At 34.6% G+C, this 21,255-nt stretch overlaps 2 protein-coding genes across 6 annotated transcripts; both read left to right on the forward strand.

Annotated features, from left to right (window-relative positions):
- Positions 1 to 3,620: 3,620 nt before the first annotated feature.
- LOC128220286 (uncharacterized) lies at positions 3,621 to 13,300 on the forward strand. Of its 5 annotated transcripts, none has more exons than XM_052928626.1 (6): positions 3,621 to 3,856; positions 5,374 to 5,532; positions 6,917 to 6,947; positions 9,045 to 9,730; positions 11,609 to 12,529; positions 12,860 to 13,300. In XM_052928626.1, exons 1-6 carry the CDS (start codon positions 3,839 to 3,841, stop codon positions 12,881 to 12,883), a joined length of 1,839 nt encoding a protein of 612 aa, XP_052784586.1. In that variant the 5' UTR covers positions 3,621 to 3,838; the 3' UTR covers positions 12,884 to 13,300. The 5 variants fall into 5 exon arrangements, with proteins under 5 accessions (XP_052784586.1, XP_052784587.1, XP_052784589.1 ...); XM_052928627.1 differs by having other exon boundaries at positions 3,624 to 3,841; XM_052928628.1 differs by lacking the exon at positions 3,621 to 3,856 and adding an exon at positions 3,887 to 4,034.
- A 1,852-nt stretch (positions 13,301 to 15,152) lies between these two features.
- On the forward strand, positions 15,153 to 21,036 carry LOC128220569 (BTB/POZ domain-containing protein 2-like). The gene is made up of 3 exons (XM_052929012.1): positions 15,153 to 15,172; positions 18,995 to 19,276; positions 19,865 to 21,036. Exons 2-3 carry the CDS (start codon positions 19,035 to 19,037, stop codon positions 20,664 to 20,666), a joined length of 1,044 nt encoding a protein of 347 aa, XP_052784972.1. The 5' UTR covers positions 15,153 to 15,172; positions 18,995 to 19,034; the 3' UTR covers positions 20,667 to 21,036.
- The last annotated feature ends 219 nt before the right edge of the window (positions 21,037 to 21,255 follow it).

Consider the following 21,255-nt stretch of genomic DNA (forward strand, 5'->3'; position numbering starts at 1 on the left):
TTGATGGTTCTGAGAAATCTTTCAAATCCTTGATCAAATCATTAGAGTCTTTTTCTAAATGCTCTGGCCTAAACCTCAACATTAATAAATGTATAATCCTAAGAGTGGGAACGTTAAAGAATACTACAATTAAATTATGCCAATCTAAATCCTTTATATGGACTTCAGAATGTGCGACAGCGTTAGGCATCATATTCTACAACAACAAGCAACAATCTATCGACACAAATATCAACAAAAAGCTAAATGGTTTCACCATGGTTGTCAATACTGAATAAGCTTTAAAACTTCAAAATATGTGATACTTTGTAATGTAGCTCTTTACCTTCCCTTCGAAAAGGGTTATTTAACTTGCGCGTTGGAAATTCTGGAGGACTAGACGGTCGTGTTGACCCAGCATGTTACTCTTTCTTACAAAGAAAACGAAAAGTATGAGAATATACCTCTTCACAATAATGTTAACATTCGCCCTGGTGTTATATATTCGGTGCGCCAGAGGTCAAAAGGGGCTCAAACGTACTATGGAGAAACTTAAAAAGGGAAGCAAGTATTTCATGGTGTTGAAGTCGAATTTAAGGATATACATGATGAGGTGTCGGCCAGAACTAGCAACCTGGATAGGGGGCAGATACTAGGATTAACTTTCAAAACAATTTGAAATTTCAATTTATGAAAATGAATCATTTCTGACGATAATTTTGCGACAACATATCTGTTTTAAATAAATGGGGGTCTTCCCTCAAAGAATGTAAAACAACAAAAACAAGAAAAATTTCATAGTAATTATATGATCTATTAATTAATACAAATGCTATTCCAACGTTCTGTGTATTAAACATTATGTCCGCTGTAGAAACTCTTACCTTGATCACAATAAAAACCCTTTTAAATGTATCCACGATTGCTAAAATCCATTAGTATGTTATAAATATATATATATATATTTATTTTTACAAATACTTTATGTCTATATGGCATTGAGTTTAGGCCAAGTTGTTATTGCTGAAGCCATTTAAATACAATGATTCTCTGCAATATTTAACTAGAACAGTTCTTAAACAAATATACTATGATCCAGGTAAGAATATTACATTCAGATATATCAGATTTCATTGACAGGTTTAGTCATTTTCCTAGTTTCGTTATGAATAGGTTGTCGGATGAAGGGAGTTACAGATGTTTGTTGATTTAAATATCATTATAGACCCAATGCTGTAACCGCCGTGAAACTATATATCCACATAATAGAATACACACACACAAACAGAGACAGCCAAAGCGTACAGTACCAGAGTATAATAAACAAACATCGTTAGGTTTTAAACACTTTGTTTGAAGAATAAATAGATACAATCATAAATTAGATCGATTTACTTGACTAAGGTATAGTTGCTGTATATATCCTTATTTTATCTTATGTATTGCATTGTCTATAACTCCTTTCATAATACTTTTTGATTTTGTGAACTTTTGTTCAAAATTGTTTTTTTATATGCATATTATTGATAATGCATTGAACTAGTGACCGCGTTCATATATTTATAATACTTTCAGACAAGTATACTCACAGACATTATGTCTACATGTGTTTCTTAAAAACTAAAACTAAACTATGCCTTGATTCACCTGAACCACCCTTTTATAATAATTTGCCCGCCTTGGCCATGGCCTTCTGTATATATTGTAAATAAATCTTGAATCTTAAATTATGTTCCATTATTGTTCGTACTCTTTTCAACATGTATATGTTCCCAGAGGATAAATTAAATTAATACTTGAGACACAGGTGATGTTGAGACAAGTGTGAGATTAAGAACAATGTAAGGTTTAGACAAATGTAAAAAGTAAAGACAGGTGTGAGGTTGAGACATGAATGGGGTTAAAACACATGTGAGATTACGTTACATAGGAGGTTGAGAAACATGTGAAGTTGATACACATGATACACATGTGAGGTTTGAGAAACATGATAAGTTGAGTCACATGTGAAGTTAAGACACATGTGAAGTTGAGACACATGTGTGGTTGAGAAACATGTGAAGTTGAGGCACATGTGAAGTTGAGTCACATTTGAAGTTAAGACACATGCGAAGTTAAGACACATGTGTGGTTGAGAAACATGTGAAGTTGAGGCACATGTGAAGTTAAGACACATGTGAAGTTAAGACACATGTGAAGTTGAGACACATGTGTGGTTGAGAAACATGTGAAGTTGAGGCACATGTGAAGTTAAGACACATGTGAAGTTGAGTCACATGTGTGGCTGAGAAACATATAAGGTTAAGTCACATTTGAGATTGAGAAACAAGTCAGGTTGAGGCACATGTGAGGTTGGGAAACATGTGAAATTGAAACACATATGAGGTTGAGTCACATGTGAGGTTGAGTCACATGTGAGATTGAGACAAATGCGAGGTTGAGGCACATGTAAAGTTGAGACATATGAGGGGTTGAGACCCATGTGAAGTTGAGAAACATGTGAGGTTGAGTCACATGTGAGGTTAAGAAACATATAAGGTTAAGTCACTTGTGAGATTGAGAAACAAGTGAGGTTGAGGCATATGAGGGGTTGAGACACATGTGAAGTTGAGAAACATGTGAGGTTGAGTCACATGTGAGGTTAAGAAACATATTAGGTTAAGTCACTTGTGAGATTGAGAAACAAGTGAGGTTTAGGCACATGTTAGGTTGAGAAACATGTGAAGTTGAGAAACATGTAAAGTTCAGACATATGAGGGGTTGAGACACATGTGAAGTTGAGGCACATATAAAGTTGAGACATATGAGGGGTTGAGACACATGTGAAGTTGAGAGGTTGAGTCACATGTGAGGTTAAGAAACATGTTAGGTTAAGTCACTTGTGAGATTGAGAAACAAGTGAGGTTTAGGCACATGTTAGGTTGAGAAACATGTGAAGTTGAGGCTCATGTAAAGTTGAGACATATGAGGGGTTGAGACACATGTGAAGTTGAGAAACATGTGAGTTTGCGACATATGAGGGTTGCGACACATGTGAGGTTTAGTCACATGTGAGGTTGAGAAACATGAGAGGTTGAGACATATTAGGGGTTGAGACACATGTGAGGTTGAGAATCATTTTAGGTTAAGACACATGTAGGATTGAAAAACATGTAAGTTTGAGAAACATGTGAGGTTGAGAAACATTTGAGATTGGGTCACATTCGAGGTTGAGAAACATGTGAAGTTAAGACACATGTGAAGTTAAGAAACATTTGAAGTTGATACACATTGTGAAGTTAAGACACATGTTAAGTTGAGACACATGTAGGGTCTGCATGTTCATACATGTAAATAACAGACAACAGTTACATTCTTATGGAATAGGTTCTTCAGGAGGTTAAGTTTTGTTGTTATTGATGAATTGGTAAATAATATTATTTTTTTTCAGCTCGTATTTAATTATTGTACTCTTAACAATAAGATATACATGTAGGATTTTGATAGTCATAGTTTAAATAGATAGTTATAATAGGTTTAAAAAGTCTTCACATGTGGTTGACTTAGTTATTTTAAAAGATCAAGAGAGATGTTAATAGAGTAAATGTGTTTTCGAAATAAAGTTTGGAAAATACTAAAAGCTATTTATTTTTAAGTATTTCTTTCGAGGATAACTGTTGTCTGTGTCGCTATACTCGGAAAATAAACCGAAAGTGAAAGTAAATAAACCTGATAAGAGTGATCGGTATTGCATTTTTGAAAAATGATATACCCGTATATTGATTTCCGTTTAATCTTCTTAACTTGACAGAACACGGAAGTATAGGACAGTGTTTAAGTGTTTTCTTTCTTTTTAATAAACTAGTTAAGCACGTAACATATGGTAAGTCGATACCAGGTACTTTTTAAGTTTTCTTATTTTATTAATTTTAAAGGTTTAGATGGGAATTAAAACCGCTTATTTACTGTTCATGAGATGTGTAATTATGTGTAAATATCGTACGATCATATACAATTAGCTAGCGTTTAAACCAAGGCATTTCACATTATTTAGCGGCATAATGGTACGGGGATAGGTAAGTAACCTACTTCGCTACATGTTACAAGTATATAACTTTATCTCAAGGTATTTTGATTTTATATATACAGGGGTGAAACCTAACGTCATTACAATACTTCATCGCAGAAACATTTTGAAATAATACTTGGCGTACACTGTACATGAAAAGTGCACTTTATCGCTGATGGGGATGAAATACGCTTAAAGTGTTATTACATATACTGATATGGTGATCATGATTTATTGAAGACATATAATTTTGATCAAAGTTGATGATCATCATCATCATTATCATGATGATGATGATGGTGATGGTGGGTATGATGGTGACGATGCATCCTGCTGCTGCTGCCGCTGGTGCTGCTACTGATGATGATTATGATAATGGTGGTGATGTTCGTTGTGGTGAAGATGGTTGAGATCGAAGGATTGATGATAATGATGATAATGATGATGATGATGATGATGATGATGATGATGATGATGAAAATGATGATAGTGGTTGTGGTTTGGTGGTAAAAGTGGTGTCGGTGGTAGTGTTGTTGGTGGTGACGATGCTGATGCCGATGCTGATGTTGATGCTGCTTCTGCTGCTGCTGCTGCTGATGATGGTGGTGGTGGTGGTGATGATGTTGGTGTTGTTGCTGTTAGTTGTGATTAGATGATGATGATGATGATGATGATGATGATGATGATGATGATGATGGTGATGGTGGGTGTAAATTAATGGTGACGATGCATCCTGCTGCTGCTGCCGCAGCTGCTGCCGCAGCTGCTGCTGATGATGATGATTATGATAATGGTGGTGATGTTTGTTGTGCTGATGATGGTGGAGATTGAGGGATTGATGATGATGATGATGATGATGATGATGATGATGATGATGATGATGATGATGATGATGATGATGATGATGATAATGGTGGTGGTGGTTGTGATTTTGGTTGTGGTTGTCTTGATGATGACGATGATGTTAATGCTTTGGCTGCTTCTGCTTCTGCTGCTGCTGATGATGATGGTGATGAAAATAATGATGGTGGTTGTGGTTTTGTGGTAAAAGTGGTGTCGGTGGTAGTGTTGGTGGTGGTTGTGGTGGTGACGATGCTGATGCCGATGTTGATGCTGCTTCTGCTGATGATAATGGTGGTGGTGTTGGTGATGATGTTGGTGTTGTTGCTGTTAGTGATGATGATGATGATGATGATGATGATGATGATGATGATGATGATGATGATGATGATGGACGCTCTAAATATGTTCATGGAAGAGTGTTCGTCCAAACACAGTGAAATATACGCTGGAAATATCTAAATTATCCGATGTTTATCTAACAATATATGTTAACTTATTTTCAGTCGGTTTGTAATACCTGCATTGTTTCAACAATTGGCATTCGACTTGTGCCACCATCTGGTGAGGACACTGATGTTCGACGGTTTCACATGCCGACTGTCGTTAAGACAAGATACCACTGTTTTACTGCATTGCGACAATACCGGCATCTTAGCTTAGAGGTAGGTTACTCTTATTTCGCATTAATAGGCATTCAACGAGATAAATGTTGTTATTACAAACCTATAATAAATCCATACGCAATGCATAAGTATAAGTACATTCAAGTGCAATAAGGTCGTATTCCACTCTGCTGACGTCACCTCATAAACTGGTTATTGTGAGCTTTTAAAATGTTGTCATAAAAACCAAATATGACATTTATAATAAAACATGTTTCTTTAAACTGATTTCAACAGTAATATATACACTTAAAAGGTTTGTCGTAAGTGCGTTTTGATCCAGAATGTCGTATTGGATCTCGTTTTGATTTCACTCAGCTGGCGCTTCGTGAAAGACGAATCTACAAACTTTCACTCGCGTCGAATACAACCTTCCGAATCAAACCGCAGTTCTTATAACTCAACTATATTTTGACTATTACTAAAAGTATCCTTTCTTAATTATTACCTCATACTTGGCGTTTTATTTTAGCTCAAATTTATTTGGAAATGTTTTATTACGAAGGATGCATATCCGTGTATGATCACAACGTAGGGTTCCGTATAATCACCGATAATAGCGTATGAGGCGACGAGACAATCTGACTGTGTTCCGTTAAAATAAGATTTCTAGGGACCGGCCAAAATACTTCGAGCCTCGAGAATATCGAGCCAAGCGGGATTGCTTACAGAATGGTATTTTTTTTATTCGTTACAAAAAGTCTTGTTTACATCGTTTGTTATTGGCTACGCTATTTTCACAGGAGAAGAGAAGAGTATTTATTGGATGTAGTTACACATCATAAAGTTCGTAATATGACTTCTTCGATACTTTGAAAATATCATTTGATTTTTTTTTATTTATTATAAAAATACATTTATGCGAAAACAACAAACAAGCAATTGTAAACAGTGGGTAACACAGACATAGCTTTTAAGTTATAACAAAATCCATAGCAATTTAAAGATGGATAACAATTAGAACTTAAAGTAATGGCATGTTCATTCAAACTATTAAACCATTTAAATTTCATAATAATTATTATATCAGTCTAGCAATTTTAATCGATTAGCGCCTTGTGCTTAATGAAGCCAAGTAAACAAATCAAGGTGTGAGATTCTTAAATTAACCCGCGAAAATGACATCTACCCAAGCAAACAAAACAAAGTGTGAAATTCTTACTTGGGACCGCGAAAATGACTTCGAGCGTGGAGAAATATCGAGCCTCAAAATATCGAGCCATCCGATCGAATTTTATATGAACAAAAAGTAAAAAAATCGGTCCTTTTAATCTAGTTCGAGCAAACGAGGATATTGAGCCATGAGATATCGAGCCAACGAGTTTCGACTGTATAGGTTTAATTATTCATAGTAATATAATTATGCATTGTTTCTCTTTAACAGGAGCTAAGACTGATCGACTACAAATACAAAGGTAAATGATAAATGATGAAAGTCAGGGCTTTTTCAGCCTTTTCATTTTGGGAAATTTAAACGCGTGAAATTCTGCAAATTGGGAAATTTAAGCGCGTAAACATCTCAAATTGGAAAATTCCACATAAGAGTATTGAAGACAACTATTGAACACAGGTCAAGAGACTTCGAACTCTGTTTCAGAAGAACAGGCATATATCTTACGTGAGTCTACTTCTAGCTGTTTTTTTTTCAATAATGACCTTTTTTAATTTGAAATGTGTACAAAAACTCCACTGGGCCAAACTTGAAAAGTCTTAAATGTATTGGCTTCGAATTAATAATCATTATCTTAATGAGGGAGATATCATGTCTGTGAAACATGAAACATGATGCAATGGCAAGAGAGGGATAGAGATTAGTTTTATTCCTCTTAGAGTTGATTCTAAATCTATGGAGATAATTGAAAACAATATATAGACAAGATAAAACTGGGTCCTCGAATAACATTTATTTAATGGAGTACAAATCAATCTGATTGATGCAACCAAAGGTGACAATTAAATCACATGTAAAAGTTTTCAATTTTACTATTTGGTCTTTCCACATGAATCATTTCCGCTGCAATACTTAAGGTCCTTTTCGCTTCAATGTTGGTCATTTGCCATTTCATCATAGCACGCTGTATGGCTTTCAGGAACACAGCAGATTCTGTTTGACTGCAAACAGAAGACAAAAATAAAGAAATACAGCAAATCTTATTTTTAGAGTTTTATAGTTTATTCATGTCTCATATGTACACAACATGACAAAACATCAAATACAAATATTTACGAGTTCAGTGCAAATTCATTCATAAAATTGAATTATATGAGACTAAAAATACAACAACATATCTCGACATTGTTGATAAACGATAAAAAACCACAAAAATTAAGTCTATTCTAAAAAAGAAAAATAATCTTATTTACAATACTCATTTAAGCTAAGAAACTATGATACATCTAAAAGGATGATCACTTAACTACTTGTACAAAGTATTGAATCGGAATTCAAGTATATTAAAACAGGTTTTGGCGGTTAAGTTAACAATATCTGTATTGGAGAGTAAAATATACATTTATGTACCTCAACCATGTTAACAAACTCAACATTTAGATGTGTGTCAAATATTATATTATAATATTTAGATATGGTATGATAACATATATTCGCGAATGGGTTTGATGAATGTTTAATACTTAAACAATCAACGGAGTCGCGAAAATATGTGACAAACTGATTATTTGCTTCGAAGCTCGGCTATTTCAGTGAATTTATACAAGAAACGTTTTCTACTTCAATAAATTAATATATTTCAAAAGATATCATATCTTTACTTTACCTTATATAGCATTTCACCCCTGAAAATTGATCTTCTCAAAAAAATAGCACTCTGTTATCGGCAATCATCACGCAACATCATCAAAGAGCAGATAATTTCAAACACGGTACAACTGAAAGGGTGATAGTTGACTATTTTCCGCGAGGCCGAATATAAACGAACGCTACTAGGGGGCATAGGAAGAAACTATTGGAAACGGCCGAAAATTATACGGCATTATTCTTATGTTACCCTAAAAGATAAACAAACAATATTTGCGCAGAATATATTTTTAATTTGTAAATTTGTGAAGTAAGAACTTCCTTTTTTGGAAACAAAATATCTGGAAATTGGGAAAAAAATGCCAATTTTCGCAATTGTGAAGTAGTCGAAATTCGGCCCCTTGTAAAGAAGGTGAAAATCCAAATCATCAATAAAAGTCAGACAAAGATTTAAAAAAACTTGCACAACGCAGGCAACGTCTTTAATTGTTCAAATTTTGTCTTTGTAGTCGTCAACATTTAATTGGATAAAAAAGTAATGCCCTTAATTCGGTTTTCCCGATCAATGCTGATTATGTTCGCTGGAATGTTTGAACACTTCAGCATTTATCAACATTTCTCTGAATGAAAAGAATTGTATTGTTAATTCATCACGTAATGAATACTACAATTTGGTGTCAAGCAATAAGAAAGTCCTATAAGTGTTATAGTAGTTTCAGAATATGTATATGATAGGTCTCATCAATGTTTTCAGATGGTAATATGTCTTCGTTAAATACACCAACGATGTCCTCTCAAACTAAACCCTTTATCTCATCGCTTTGTTCCTGTTCGTTGACGAATACGGAAAGTATTTCATCAGACTTTGGAGCTTCGACTACGTCAGAGGGAAGTAAAACCTCAGCTTTTGGTGTGTTGAATTCGTCAGCGGATAGTAAGCCATTACCCTTTGGTGAGTTGAATTCGTCAGCGGATAGTAAGCCATTAGCCTTTGGTGCGTTGAAATCGTCAGCGAATAGTGGACCATTAGCCTTTGGTACATTGAACACATCAACGGAAAGTAAAGCGTCAAACTTTTTTAGGACGTCTACAGAAAGTAAACAATTACCATTTGGGACGACGACTTTATCTGTGGAAAGTAAAGCATCATTCTGTGAATCGTCGAGGAAGTCCTTGGAGAGTAAACCATTTGGCTTTGGTTCGTTGGCGACGTCTACGGATGATAAACCGTTGTTTACGGTTTCCATGGAAAGTAAAACAACAAGAGTTAACACGAAACCGCGCAGTTCTATTGCAGTTAAATCATCATTGACGGCTTGCACGAAAAGTAAATCATTAGGTTCGAGTTCGATGCTGATCCCTGTAAGCAGTTTTGACACATTGTCGCCGACAGCGGAAAGTCAACCTTTTGGAAGTTTGGGTTCATCGACAACGTCCGTGGTAAGTTAATGTTTTTGCTGTTTCGGCTAATCTGCGAAAAGAAACCATTTAGAGGTTTGGGCACATCGACAACGTTATTGGAGAGTCAATCTTTTAGAAGTTTTAGCTACCCGATGACGTCTATGGTAAGTATATATTTTGACATTTTAGCTATCAATGACGTCCGTGGTAAGCAAACATTTGACAGTTTTACTTCATCGAGGACTTTCGCTGTAAGTTAACTATGGTAGGGTTTAGCTCATCGATGACGTCCGTAGTATGTAATAAATAAGTAGTTTTAGCTCATCGAGGCACCCTTGGTACGTGAACATTTTGTAAATTTTAGCTCATCGATGACATTCGTGGTAAGTAAACATTTTGTACTTTTAGCTCATCGAGGCACTCTGGTAAGTGAACATTTGGTAGTTTTAGCTCATCGATGACGTCCCTGGTATGTAAAAGTCTTAGTAGTTTTAGCTCATCGATGCAATCTGTTAAGTGAACATTTTGTTAGCGCCAACGGCCGTGGTAATTTTACATTTAAGAAATTTTAGCTCATCGATGACGTCCATGGTGTGTAAAAAATAAGCAGTTTTAGCTCATCGATGCATCCTTGGATAGTGAACATTTCGTTAGTTTTAGCTCATCGCTGACGTCCATGGTATGTAAACATTTAAGTAGTTACAGGGATCGAATTTAACGGTCGCTTACTCGCAAAATGCGAGTGAGAATCGAAAAATGCGAGTAGAAAATCTTGGCCATCGAATATTTTTGCGACCGCGAATAAAATCGACGAATTCGCTCAAACTGTCCTTTGCGCTTTAAAAACTCCTTTCCGCAAGTTTACTGTATAATAGATAATCACGTGACCGTATCTTGACGCTTGTCGCTGTGTACAAAATGTTATTATCAGATATTTAAGTAAGCGCCTCGAGGATAATCACGTGACCGTGTATGGACGCTTGTCGCTATAGTCAAATACGTCGATGGTGTTATTCTCCATAAAAGTGTACCCACATAGTAGATTAGAGTGAGGACCCGAAATACTAAGGTTGACGTGTCTTTTTTCAACTTAAGAACAAACTGTAGATTGAAAACATGTCAGTTTTCTTAAAATAATTGAACCCCAACTTCATATCATTGCCTCATTTATCTGTTAACTGTCGGGATAAAATCATTGGCTTCTGTCTTAAAGCCAAAGGTAATTTTGGATGAAAATGTCATATTGGATAGAGTTTTTTTGGCACTTTTTGGTTTAACTCGCTTAGATTTGCGCTTGATGGACAGCCGGTAAAAATGGATGCCCTGACACGGACTATCAGATTGATCTAGTGGTGTGTGTTTTTATGTTTGTTTGACTAATTCAAAGTGTATTTAAACCACAAAAAATCAGAGATGTTTTTCAATTCAGGGAATGACGTCATCAATCCGACATAGTTACTTCTGTTGTTGGCAAATCCTCTTTTTTCTAAACTTTATTTAAAAAAAGAATGTTTGTTTAAAAAGTTATGATTTTTTAACATGAATAACATACTGTGAGTTTAGAAATGTATTCTTACTTGTACCTACATTTTCTTCCCTGGCCTCATTTATCTGTCAACCTTCAAAATTAAAGCATTGCTGCTGTTAAGGTTAGTTCAATTTAAAACGGAACTGTCAAGGCGGATATTGGGATTATTTTTACTTGATTCTTCAAGTGAAGATAATTTTCATATGAATCAGATACTCCATTTTGTGTTGTGTCATAGATAAGATATTGTTTTTTTAAGAATATGTATGGTTTTCAAAGTCTGCATTTGCTCAAAAATATCTTTAATATAAATGTATAGGAAATAGTTACCAACCTACCTTGATTTATTTTAGCCAATTATTTAATTTTCAATCAATGATTCATTTCAGTTTCATGATATAGTTTCAATTTCAACTGGTGAAGGTGGATTATTTACAGTTCCTTTAGCGATGCTTACAAAAGAGAAGGATAGCACTCTAGCTGCAATGTTTGAAGGGCACTCACCTTTAAGAAAACTTCCTGACGGAACCTTCTACATAGATGTGGATAAGGAATCGTTCCAAGAGATAATGGATTTTTTGCGCTACAATCTGCATCCGCAAATTTGTCGTGCTGGAGAAAAGGGGTTTTGGGAAAGACGAATATTGAGATTGTTCAAAGCAGCAGAGAAGTTGGGCCTTTATAAGTTGATGTCGATCATAAAACAGTTAGAACCAGTTCAGCATTATTTAGAATTGAACGACAAAGATATTGTCGATGCTGTTGGTCTTGTTTTGTCAAGATTGGATAGAAGGGTCCTGAAACGATTCGGACATTTCAGAATTCGACTGGATTGTGTTAGGCGTTGTTTCGATGATCTCAAAAATAGTTGTGCTCACGACTGTGATATAAACATATTCGACGCTAAGATTTATTTGAAGGATGTTGAAAGCCATACGTTAGAGATGATATGCTGTAGCCTAAAAGAGAAGGGTTTTGATATCGAAGGAGTTGAAATATTTTGTGATTTCGTTTGCAAGGAGCATAGCCAGAAACCACAAAATAATCCTTGCTGTAGCCGCATCTCATACATTGTAAAATTTCTTTGCAATGATGTCGTAGTTGTTAAAAGACAGCCTTCGTCTTTGTTTGTACTTACGAACAAAAAAGAGGGAAATCACAGTTCAACTGAAAAGCAGACTGAACGCCAGTGTACGACAACTAGTACACAGACGGAAGAGAAACAGCCTGGTTTGGACAGACCGAAAATTCAGGCAGTTGATGTTTACGAGTATAGCCCTGGAAACCATGACTTTGGTGTATTTCAGAAGGTAATTAGTGCATTGCTTTGGTTACAGTTAAGCAAGAACATACTGAAATAACTGTTTTTTACAACATGATGCAAGAATTGGAATTTCAACTGAATGGACACACACGCACGCACGCACGCACGCACGCGCACGCACGCACACGCACACGCACACACACACACACACACACACACACACTATAAACAGTGTTTAAACTATGCCCAGATTTATATAATTTAATTATCTAATAATACGGTTACCGTGAATACTTCTTTGTGCCTTTACACCATCGTTTTAGTTAGCATCTAAATAAAATACAATAATGGTAAGTTGTGTGTCCTCTTGTTCCAGAACATGGAAGAACCGTGGGCATGATGTCACACAATCGCCGGTGTTATCGCGCAAAGCCTAGAATACTTGACGAGGTTTTAGCCTGAATTGAATGAAAACAACTTTGCAGCATAAACAAACATATTCCTTTTTTTCTAAATTTCTTTAGTTGATTGATTTTGAACTCACAAATCTTGCAAGTTTGGGGCTTAGGGGAATTGATATAGTGTATGTAAAGAGTTATTTTATTTCATTCAACAATTAAGGCGTGCAAGGTCTCTTTGACGGACCTTTGATGTCTTATTTTTAGAAGTCGTTTTGCCGTCTGTCTTTTCTGTAGTTTTATATAGATGTGTATGTTTTATGAAATTTTATATAAAGGTATATGTATGATAAAATGTTATTTATGGTTGTTTGTATAATAACATGATACATTTTGGGAAATAATAAATTAATAAGATATTTCAGTGTCTAAAAATGTTTTTTCTGACAATGGTTGAGATTTCATGACTAGCCGAATACATGGTGGGATGAAACGGTTACTTAATCCGAAACTGTATCTGCTTTTTATCTCGGATATAAATAAGAATATGTATTGATGACATTGTTCTTCTTTTTCCCTATAAAGTGCCTTTCATAAAACTCTAGTTATAAGCAATTTGGTATGAAATTGGTTGCTTTGGGGTCAGTGGTTTCTTGCGGATTCGTGTACATTCGATAACTAGAAACTTGTAAAGAACATGTTTATCAGTTGCATTGTCATGATGACCGCAAAATTTAAACAACTGCATAATTCCTTCTATAAAAATTGTTTTTATAAAAGTTGCCATTTCTTTTCACTCTCATATTTTTTATAGCTCGTCACTAAGCCACGAAAATGGTCAGTCACAAAATCAGCTCTTTTATCCCGGTTGAAAAAAATGAATAATACATGACTATTAAAGTACCACCATGCCGTGAAGGTCAGTGTATTTGAATGTCATTTCTTCCGGCATCAGTTTATCTCTGATTTCCGGGACGTTTCAGGTACAGGAGAAACCAGAAGTACAAATTTATACCCGGAGGTGAAACTCTGGAAAGTATGAACGGCATTATTTTCTTATGCAAAGTTAATGCATCAAGAAAAAAATCTATTTTATATTTAATATGATAATATACCTGTGATAAAAATGTATCACTTCTGTACAATGAAATCAGCAAAAACCCTTGTACTCTTATGGTAAAATGATATGCATAGGAGTAAAACAAACACTTACTATCCTATCTAGAAAAGGACATTACCGAAACAGCGCTTACAAGACATTTATGTTTAATGAAACAAACAATGGCATAAGCAAAGTTAAAATTGAAAAAGGGCTAGACCAAACCTGTTTTTTTGTGAAACTAACGTTTAGGGTTTTGCAGGATTACACGTTGCTCCATGTTCCGTATAAGGAGGCCCGTCCTGGCTGGGATTACAAAGAAGGTGGTCTATCTCTTGAGTCCTTGCTGGTTGTTGAAACTTCAGGTTTCACATTTTTCTACATTATACCAACATATTGGAATTAATAATTTTGTACAGCAAAGACTAAAGTTGCTTAAGTCTGTTGCTTATTTTAAAATAGATTCAGGTTATAAACAATTTGTATTTTATAATAACGAGATATATTAACGTCTTTAATATAAAATAACTCGAAGGTCTCGTATTTCAATGTCGAATCGAATTATTTATTCGTTATTAATATCTGTTGGAATGGACGTTTCAGAATAAGTTGTTATGAAATCAGTTATCTAGAGTCGTTTACTTAAAATTTTAAATAACAACATTATGTTATTTCTGATCGCTTAGTTATATTAATATAATTAGAACATTCTCTAAATATTTCGCCAATTACTCATTCATGCCCGACCTTATTTCGTACGAGTGCTTAATTCCTCTGCTAGTGTTTACATTGCATGCTTATATACCAATTTGTAACGTATAACGCTGCTACCTATATATAATAATAAGATCAATAAGAAAAGTTACCTAACATTATTGAATGATTCTGAAAGTACCTAAACGAAAAGTTTGTGCTCGTTATTGCAAGATTTGTTAAGTACAAATGGTTTTCACGACATGTGGCTTGCCAGTATTTAAGAATAATTTAAGATGAGATACAGTTTGTATGTTATCTCTTTCTTGAATCAAAATGAATAATACGCTTGTCAAAGTATGCATGTTTATTAAAGTCGTTTCATATTAATTAAAGATAATGTTTGATTGAGACGAATACATTATGTTTGTATAGATGTTCGATTACGGATAAATCGTTGTTTCGTAGTTGGTCTTATGCTGGGAGTTACGGATATTCGGTAGTATTACCATTATTTTTCAAAAATTGTTGTGTTATATAACCACAAAATAAGTAATAGAGACATGATGACTTGTATATACTTACACTGTCAGGTATAAAAAATAGATAAAAACTTGATATGAAATACTTATTCAATTATTTAATTTACGCAAAGGCAGTATATGCTTATTAATTAGGTTTTCCGAAAATGTTTTGAGTGTGTCGGCGGGCGGTCATGCTGGTGGTCTAATGGGCTGGCGGCGTCCACAATGTTCTAGCTGTAACTTTGCCTGGCAGAGAGGGATCTAAAATGTTTTAAAGTTATACATGGCAAAACAATGTGTTGCACTTATTAAACCCAAATCTGTACATCAAAGGTGAATGTCGAACTTTGGGATTGGTCAAAATTAGATACCCTGTACTACGTGAACTTTTCCGTAACTTGTAATATCATGATTTTTAGACGATACATATATAATCACCATTGCTTGTAATTGTTTTGTTTGTATAATACATAAATTACTTCATTTGTAAACACTCCTATTCATTTGACAACACGGCCCAAGGTTTTCTGGATGTTCTGTAAATATATATTATCCGTAAGTAAATACCTAGACTAGTTTTACTATTTATAATGCAATAAAACCTTAAACATCGATCGATTCTCAATTGGATATCAATCATATTATCATAATTTTTTGACAAATAAAACAATGGAATAATTCATACACGTTAATACTACGCTACACCGCATTAACTATATCATTGATGTTTTCAATAAGATAAGCACACTTAAAGGGAAATCATGCAAATTGTGATACTAAACATACAAAAATAAAGCTAATTCCTTGACTTGAAAGTTCGTCAATTTTCCAAAACAGGCATATTCGTGAGTTTTAAATTTCGTAAACTTGTCTTGTTTGTTTACTTACCTGCTACCAATTGCTTACCACTTAAATAATACGGAGTGGTCGCTGTTTGTGTTATTGTCGATGGCAATTGAACAAACAAATGAAAGTATTTCATTGCTGGTGATCAGTACCTTACTGTACCTTTCAATAAAAGGAGCTGCAGTTACCACCGTTTTATGGCGAAAATGAAAAAAATAGAATTTGAACCATGTCAAGTTTCAAGCCAAGTTTCCATTATTTATTCATCGGTAACATCATATGATAAATATATAATATAAAACAATATCTGTATTAAAAATGCATGTAGATTAAAAGTAAATAAATTAGTGGAAATGATAACTCATCCTTTTCATAAAATGGTTGGTTAAAAACTTATAAAATACTTAATTACATTGAAATAGATTGACATTCTAGTTTCTCATAATAATAAGTTGATAATATTCTTGAAAGTATATGAATTATACACATATTATATTCTTAAAGTTATTACATCGTAGCAGGTTTCGGAAACAGTTCTTCTTTCATTTAGTGAATCACAAGCCATAATACATGATAATTTTACACGTTTATTTTCTGAAAGTAGACATATGTTGTATTTAAAATATCTAACATATTTTTTTCCTATTATTATCATATATATGACAAGTTAAAAGTACATGTTCTTCAGATTCCGTACAAGATTTGCAATTGAAACAATCACGTTAATTTTCAGAAATATTTTCATAACATCTGCAGCCAATTGTATAAAACTCGGATAAGTTTTTCAAAGGTTATATTTCGGCTAGTGAACACTTTTCAATGATTTGATTGGTTAGAAAAAAATATTGGATAAATTTTGACCAATCGATAAACATTTCGGATAACTTTGACCAAACCAAAAAGATAACCGGTTTTATACAATTGGCAGCTGGTTTCTAATCTTAGTTGCGCAACCCCACTTCTAAATTTAGGAAATACAGATCCATTCTATTTTGCATGGGCCATTCTACGTATTTTTCTTGGATGGTCTCTTAAAAGTTTTATATATGCGAAGTTTGTAACGCCCTTGTTCAACTATATTCATTACAGCATCTTTTCCATTTTCAGTATATTCTGTCTGCAAATAAGTGTGTAGACTATGATTAAGGACATTTCTTTTCTGGTGCTAAAATTAATTTGCTAGTTCATGTTTTTGTAAAATAGTTTTTATTTAACATATCCATTGGTGCCACTTCCTCCAGATTTAAGATCAATTCATTTGAATACTCGGTGATACGAGAATTATTGATTGGTTTCAACCGACAAAATGTATTGATTACACATTCCCACTGTATAATATATACATGTGTCCACGCACATGTCTCCTCAAATGGCCAATTTTGGGTAATACTTTCCTACATCCATGTTATATCGTTCCGCTCATAGCTACATACTGGTGATACAGTTAAATTCTCTTGTGCCCCATATTTCGGCGCCATAACTGGTAGTACTCCAAACAAGGGTATCATATATTTTTGATAAATGTTAATATTAAAGCTTCCAAAGGCTTTGCATTTATCAATGAAAATGCTAAATATTAGTTGATTTAGCCACTTGTCTGGCTGTAAACTGGCTGTAATCTCGATCTTCTGTGAGTAACATTCCAAGGTTGGTACATGTATATCAATTTTCTATTTCCAACTCCTTTTTACCCCAATAAAACTTAGACAAAGTTTTAGGCAGTGAAGCATACGTAAAATGGATTATATTAGACTTGTTCTCGTTTATGTTAATTTTGTTAATTTTGTTAGTTAAACACCAACCATTCAAACAAATCAATAATTGTGCAAGTATTTCTCATTTTCTGATCAAAGACTAAGATAATCTGCACACAAAAGTATTGCTTCTTTTTCTCGTCCGACATCAATTCCTATATTGAGAGTGCTAGGAAAGTTATTTATGTCAAGATTGAAAAAATATCGTTGACAATTTGCATCCTTGCTTAAGGTCACAATTCACTTCGAAACATTCCGTGAAATGATTGATCAGTTTTATACAGCGAATAGCCTTGTACAGTGAAGTTATGGCATTATATATGTGTCCCTTCAATCCAATGTTATGTAGTTTGGTGAAAAGAATATTTCGGTCAATTGTATTATACGTCTTTCTGTTCTCAATGATGTTATATGAACAATAGTGGTTCTTCCCTCAGCCGTGTTGATAGTCACTTACAATAAAATTCTCGTTTATTCAACCGTTATTCTTTAACCTTAAAGTTGACAGTAAATTATATAGATAGCAGGAGTTAACGTGTTTCCTCTGGGTCCCGTTTAAATAACATATCCTAGCTGTAAACTTTCCGCTGCTTAAGAGTGCTCGGGTTCAACCGAAAAATCACGGCCAGAATCTATGCGATAAATGTATTTATTTAACGACTAGAAAGTTGCTATCGTCAGCCTCACGATCTTTATTGAAACGATGATCTGTACTGTAAAGAGTCCCTTAAATCTGTTGAAAAAGTTTTAGGCATAGAGTTAATAATTCCCTTTCTTCAGATATTCGTTGTAAATTCAGGTTTAAATTTTTCTATGGTAAACTCTGCATTCATATACTCAGCTATCTGATATTCAAAAATGTAAGCGAGTGATCAACGTCACTGTTTTGTTTGTTTGAATCGATTTTGAACGTGTTAACCCATGTTAGTCACGTAATTCCTCACCCTGCAAAATGAATTACTTGAAATATATTCATGTTCATGTCAGTTTAATTATGGTAATTGTATTATTAAGAGGAATAAATTATCTGCAAATAATACTTTAAAACTGTAAAAGATGTATAAACAACTCCGTAATTTAATGGAAAGTATGCGTATTTCTCCCGACTGTGACAAATCGCATACTGCATTTCCTGTTTATTCTTAAATGAGCCTACACTTAATTTTGTTCGATAAAAGGTTGTTTGATATCTTTCAGAAATACATTGCAATGTTTTACTTAAATCTATCTATCTATTATGTCTGACAATTGGCAACACGAGGAATCGTTCCCCGTTACGAACGAACATATGCTAGATAATGATGTATTAAGTGATGTCACTATCCTGGCTGGGGAGGACAAACAGGAAGTACGGTGTCATCGATTCATGCTAGCCAGCCGCTCACCGGTGTTCTACAAGATGTTCTGTGGCTCACTTCCGGAAGCCGGCGTCGTGGAAATACCAGATTTTGATGCAGCCGTCTTGAAAATGATGGTCAGGTGCGGAGAATTACTCATTTAATTATTATTGCCAGTATATGGCAAAAGAGAATTAAAAAAAAATTAAGCTGACTTTTGTTTTAGCGTTATATTTTATTTTTTTAAAGGAATATTGACTAAATACCATTCACAACAGGAAAGTAAAATCGCACTGTATACGTTAAATGGGCTACACACCAGATGTTCCCAAAATTAGCAAATACAGTATTTCCTCAAATCAAGCATAGAATATATAGATAGCTAGTAGGAGGCCGATAATACATCATTTTACATGAATAAATAATAAACGCAACACTAACGTTACTGGCTCATCTGTGTTCCTATCCGTTTTAAAATAGCGCATAATGGTTTCCCAGTTTAAAACATATTAAAAATTTACCGACGGTGTTTTTAAACATACTGCGATTTACGTGGTAGACAGCCCCAGTAAATTTCGAATTGGAAAAATGCTTTTCTTTTTCTTGCAAATGTTTCATCTGGTGTCTAGCCCCTTTACACAACGCAGGAGTGAATGTTAGATGTTCACGAAGGGGAATCCTGACAAATATATGGTTTATAAATAATTTTCTTGCTTTCATTTTGTTTCAGGTTTATGTACACCGGTGAAATAGAGTTAATGCCTGATTCCGTAACGGCCGTTATGTACGCTGCAAATAAATACGACATCCTACCTTTGTCAAAACGGTGCAAGACATTTCTTAAAAAGAACATTGATGTCGAAACTGTCTGTATCATCCTTGAACAAGCATTGAAGATCGAGGAAAACGACTTGATTCAACAATGTTTGTCTTTTATATCAGAAAACACAGTTCGAGTATTTCAGACTGACGATTTTTTAAGAATATCTCCTGAAGCCCGGAGGCTCGTGCTGGAGAAAGAAAGACAAACACAACAACTACCACCAGAGGAAGTGTATGCGTCTTGTAAGATAGCACCAAAACCATTCTTTGTAGAGAGGTTTGCTGAGGTTAAACCGGGTTGGACTCATTCCAATAGTCTAGAAGGAATAGGTTTCAAAACGTCAAAAGAAGTGAGTCTTTCTAGTGTAGCTCTCTACCTACCGTATAAGCCAGGAAGTTTAACAGGCCCTTTGGAAATCCTGGAGGAGCAGACATTCGTGCTGACCCAGAACGTTACCCTTTCTTATAAGAAAAACGAAAAGTACGAACACATTCCTCTTGGTAATAACGTCAAGATTCGCCCGCAAGTGACATATACTGTTCGCCAAAGATTAGAAGGGCAACCGTCCTTTTATGGTGAAAATGATAAAGGCAAACAAAGTTTTGATGACGTAGAAATAGAATTCGTGAAGTTGTCTCCAGATCAATTCGATAACAATGGCACAACTGTAGAAAGCGGTCAAATACATGGTCTTACGTTTGAAGGTTAAAAGCTTTGTTTGTCGATGTGTGTCAAAACGTGTGACTAAAATTTAACAAAATAGACGCATATAAGAAAGGAACAGTGGTGTATGTTATCATGTACTATTTTTCTTTTTGTAGATCTTAATATTTTCACCTTCAAAATGATACAAAAGTTTTGTGTTTTGTATTTATTTGATGTGGCCTAGTGATTAATGATTACATCAAGATTCAGTGAAGGCGCCAGTCCTACATACACAGGAGCTCGGTAATATATAACCTAGCGTCATCAACAATGGCATGATTTGACAAGTTAACATTATACCTTCTATTAGAGGTTTACGGACTGTGAATGAATATTGATATACCCAGTTCAACATCATCAAAATCTTAATTAAAAATCACAATCAAACATGTTCTGTTCTCGTTCCTTTGGGGAAATGTACACTGGAGAAATATAGTAAACACCTTATTTAGACATGTGTTGTATTGAGTCAGGTGTAAGGTTTAGAGAACTGAAAGGATTGGGCAAATGTGTGATTAAAAAAAATATGAGTTCGTGACGAGTGTGAGATTAAGCAGGTGCACGGTTGTAACAACTGTGTTACTGAGACAAGT

This window comes from Mya arenaria, chromosome 15 (assembly GCF_026914265.1).
Source record: "Mya arenaria isolate MELC-2E11 chromosome 15, ASM2691426v1".
Taxonomy (NCBI): Eukaryota; Metazoa; Mollusca; class Bivalvia; order Myida; family Myidae; genus Mya; species Mya arenaria.

Bases quoted from the DNA above. Each gene is read 5' to 3' on its own strand.
- LOC128220286 (XM_052928626.1), top strand. The intron at 5,533-6,916 runs GTAGGTTACTCT...TCTCTTTAACAG, and splicing joins ACCGGCATCTTAGCTTAGAG to GAGCTAAGACTGATCGACTA. The intron at 12,530-12,859 runs GTAATTAGTGCA...CTCTTGTTCCAG, and splicing joins ACTTTGGTGTATTTCAGAAG to AACATGGAAGAACCGTGGGC.
- LOC128220569 (XM_052929012.1), top strand. From the start codon at position 19,035: ATGTCTGACAATTGGCAACACGAGGAATCGTTCCCCGTTACGAACGAA. The intron at 19,277-19,864 runs GTGCGGAGAATT...ATTTTGTTTCAG, and splicing joins GTCTTGAAAATGATGGTCAG to GTTTATGTACACCGGTGAAA.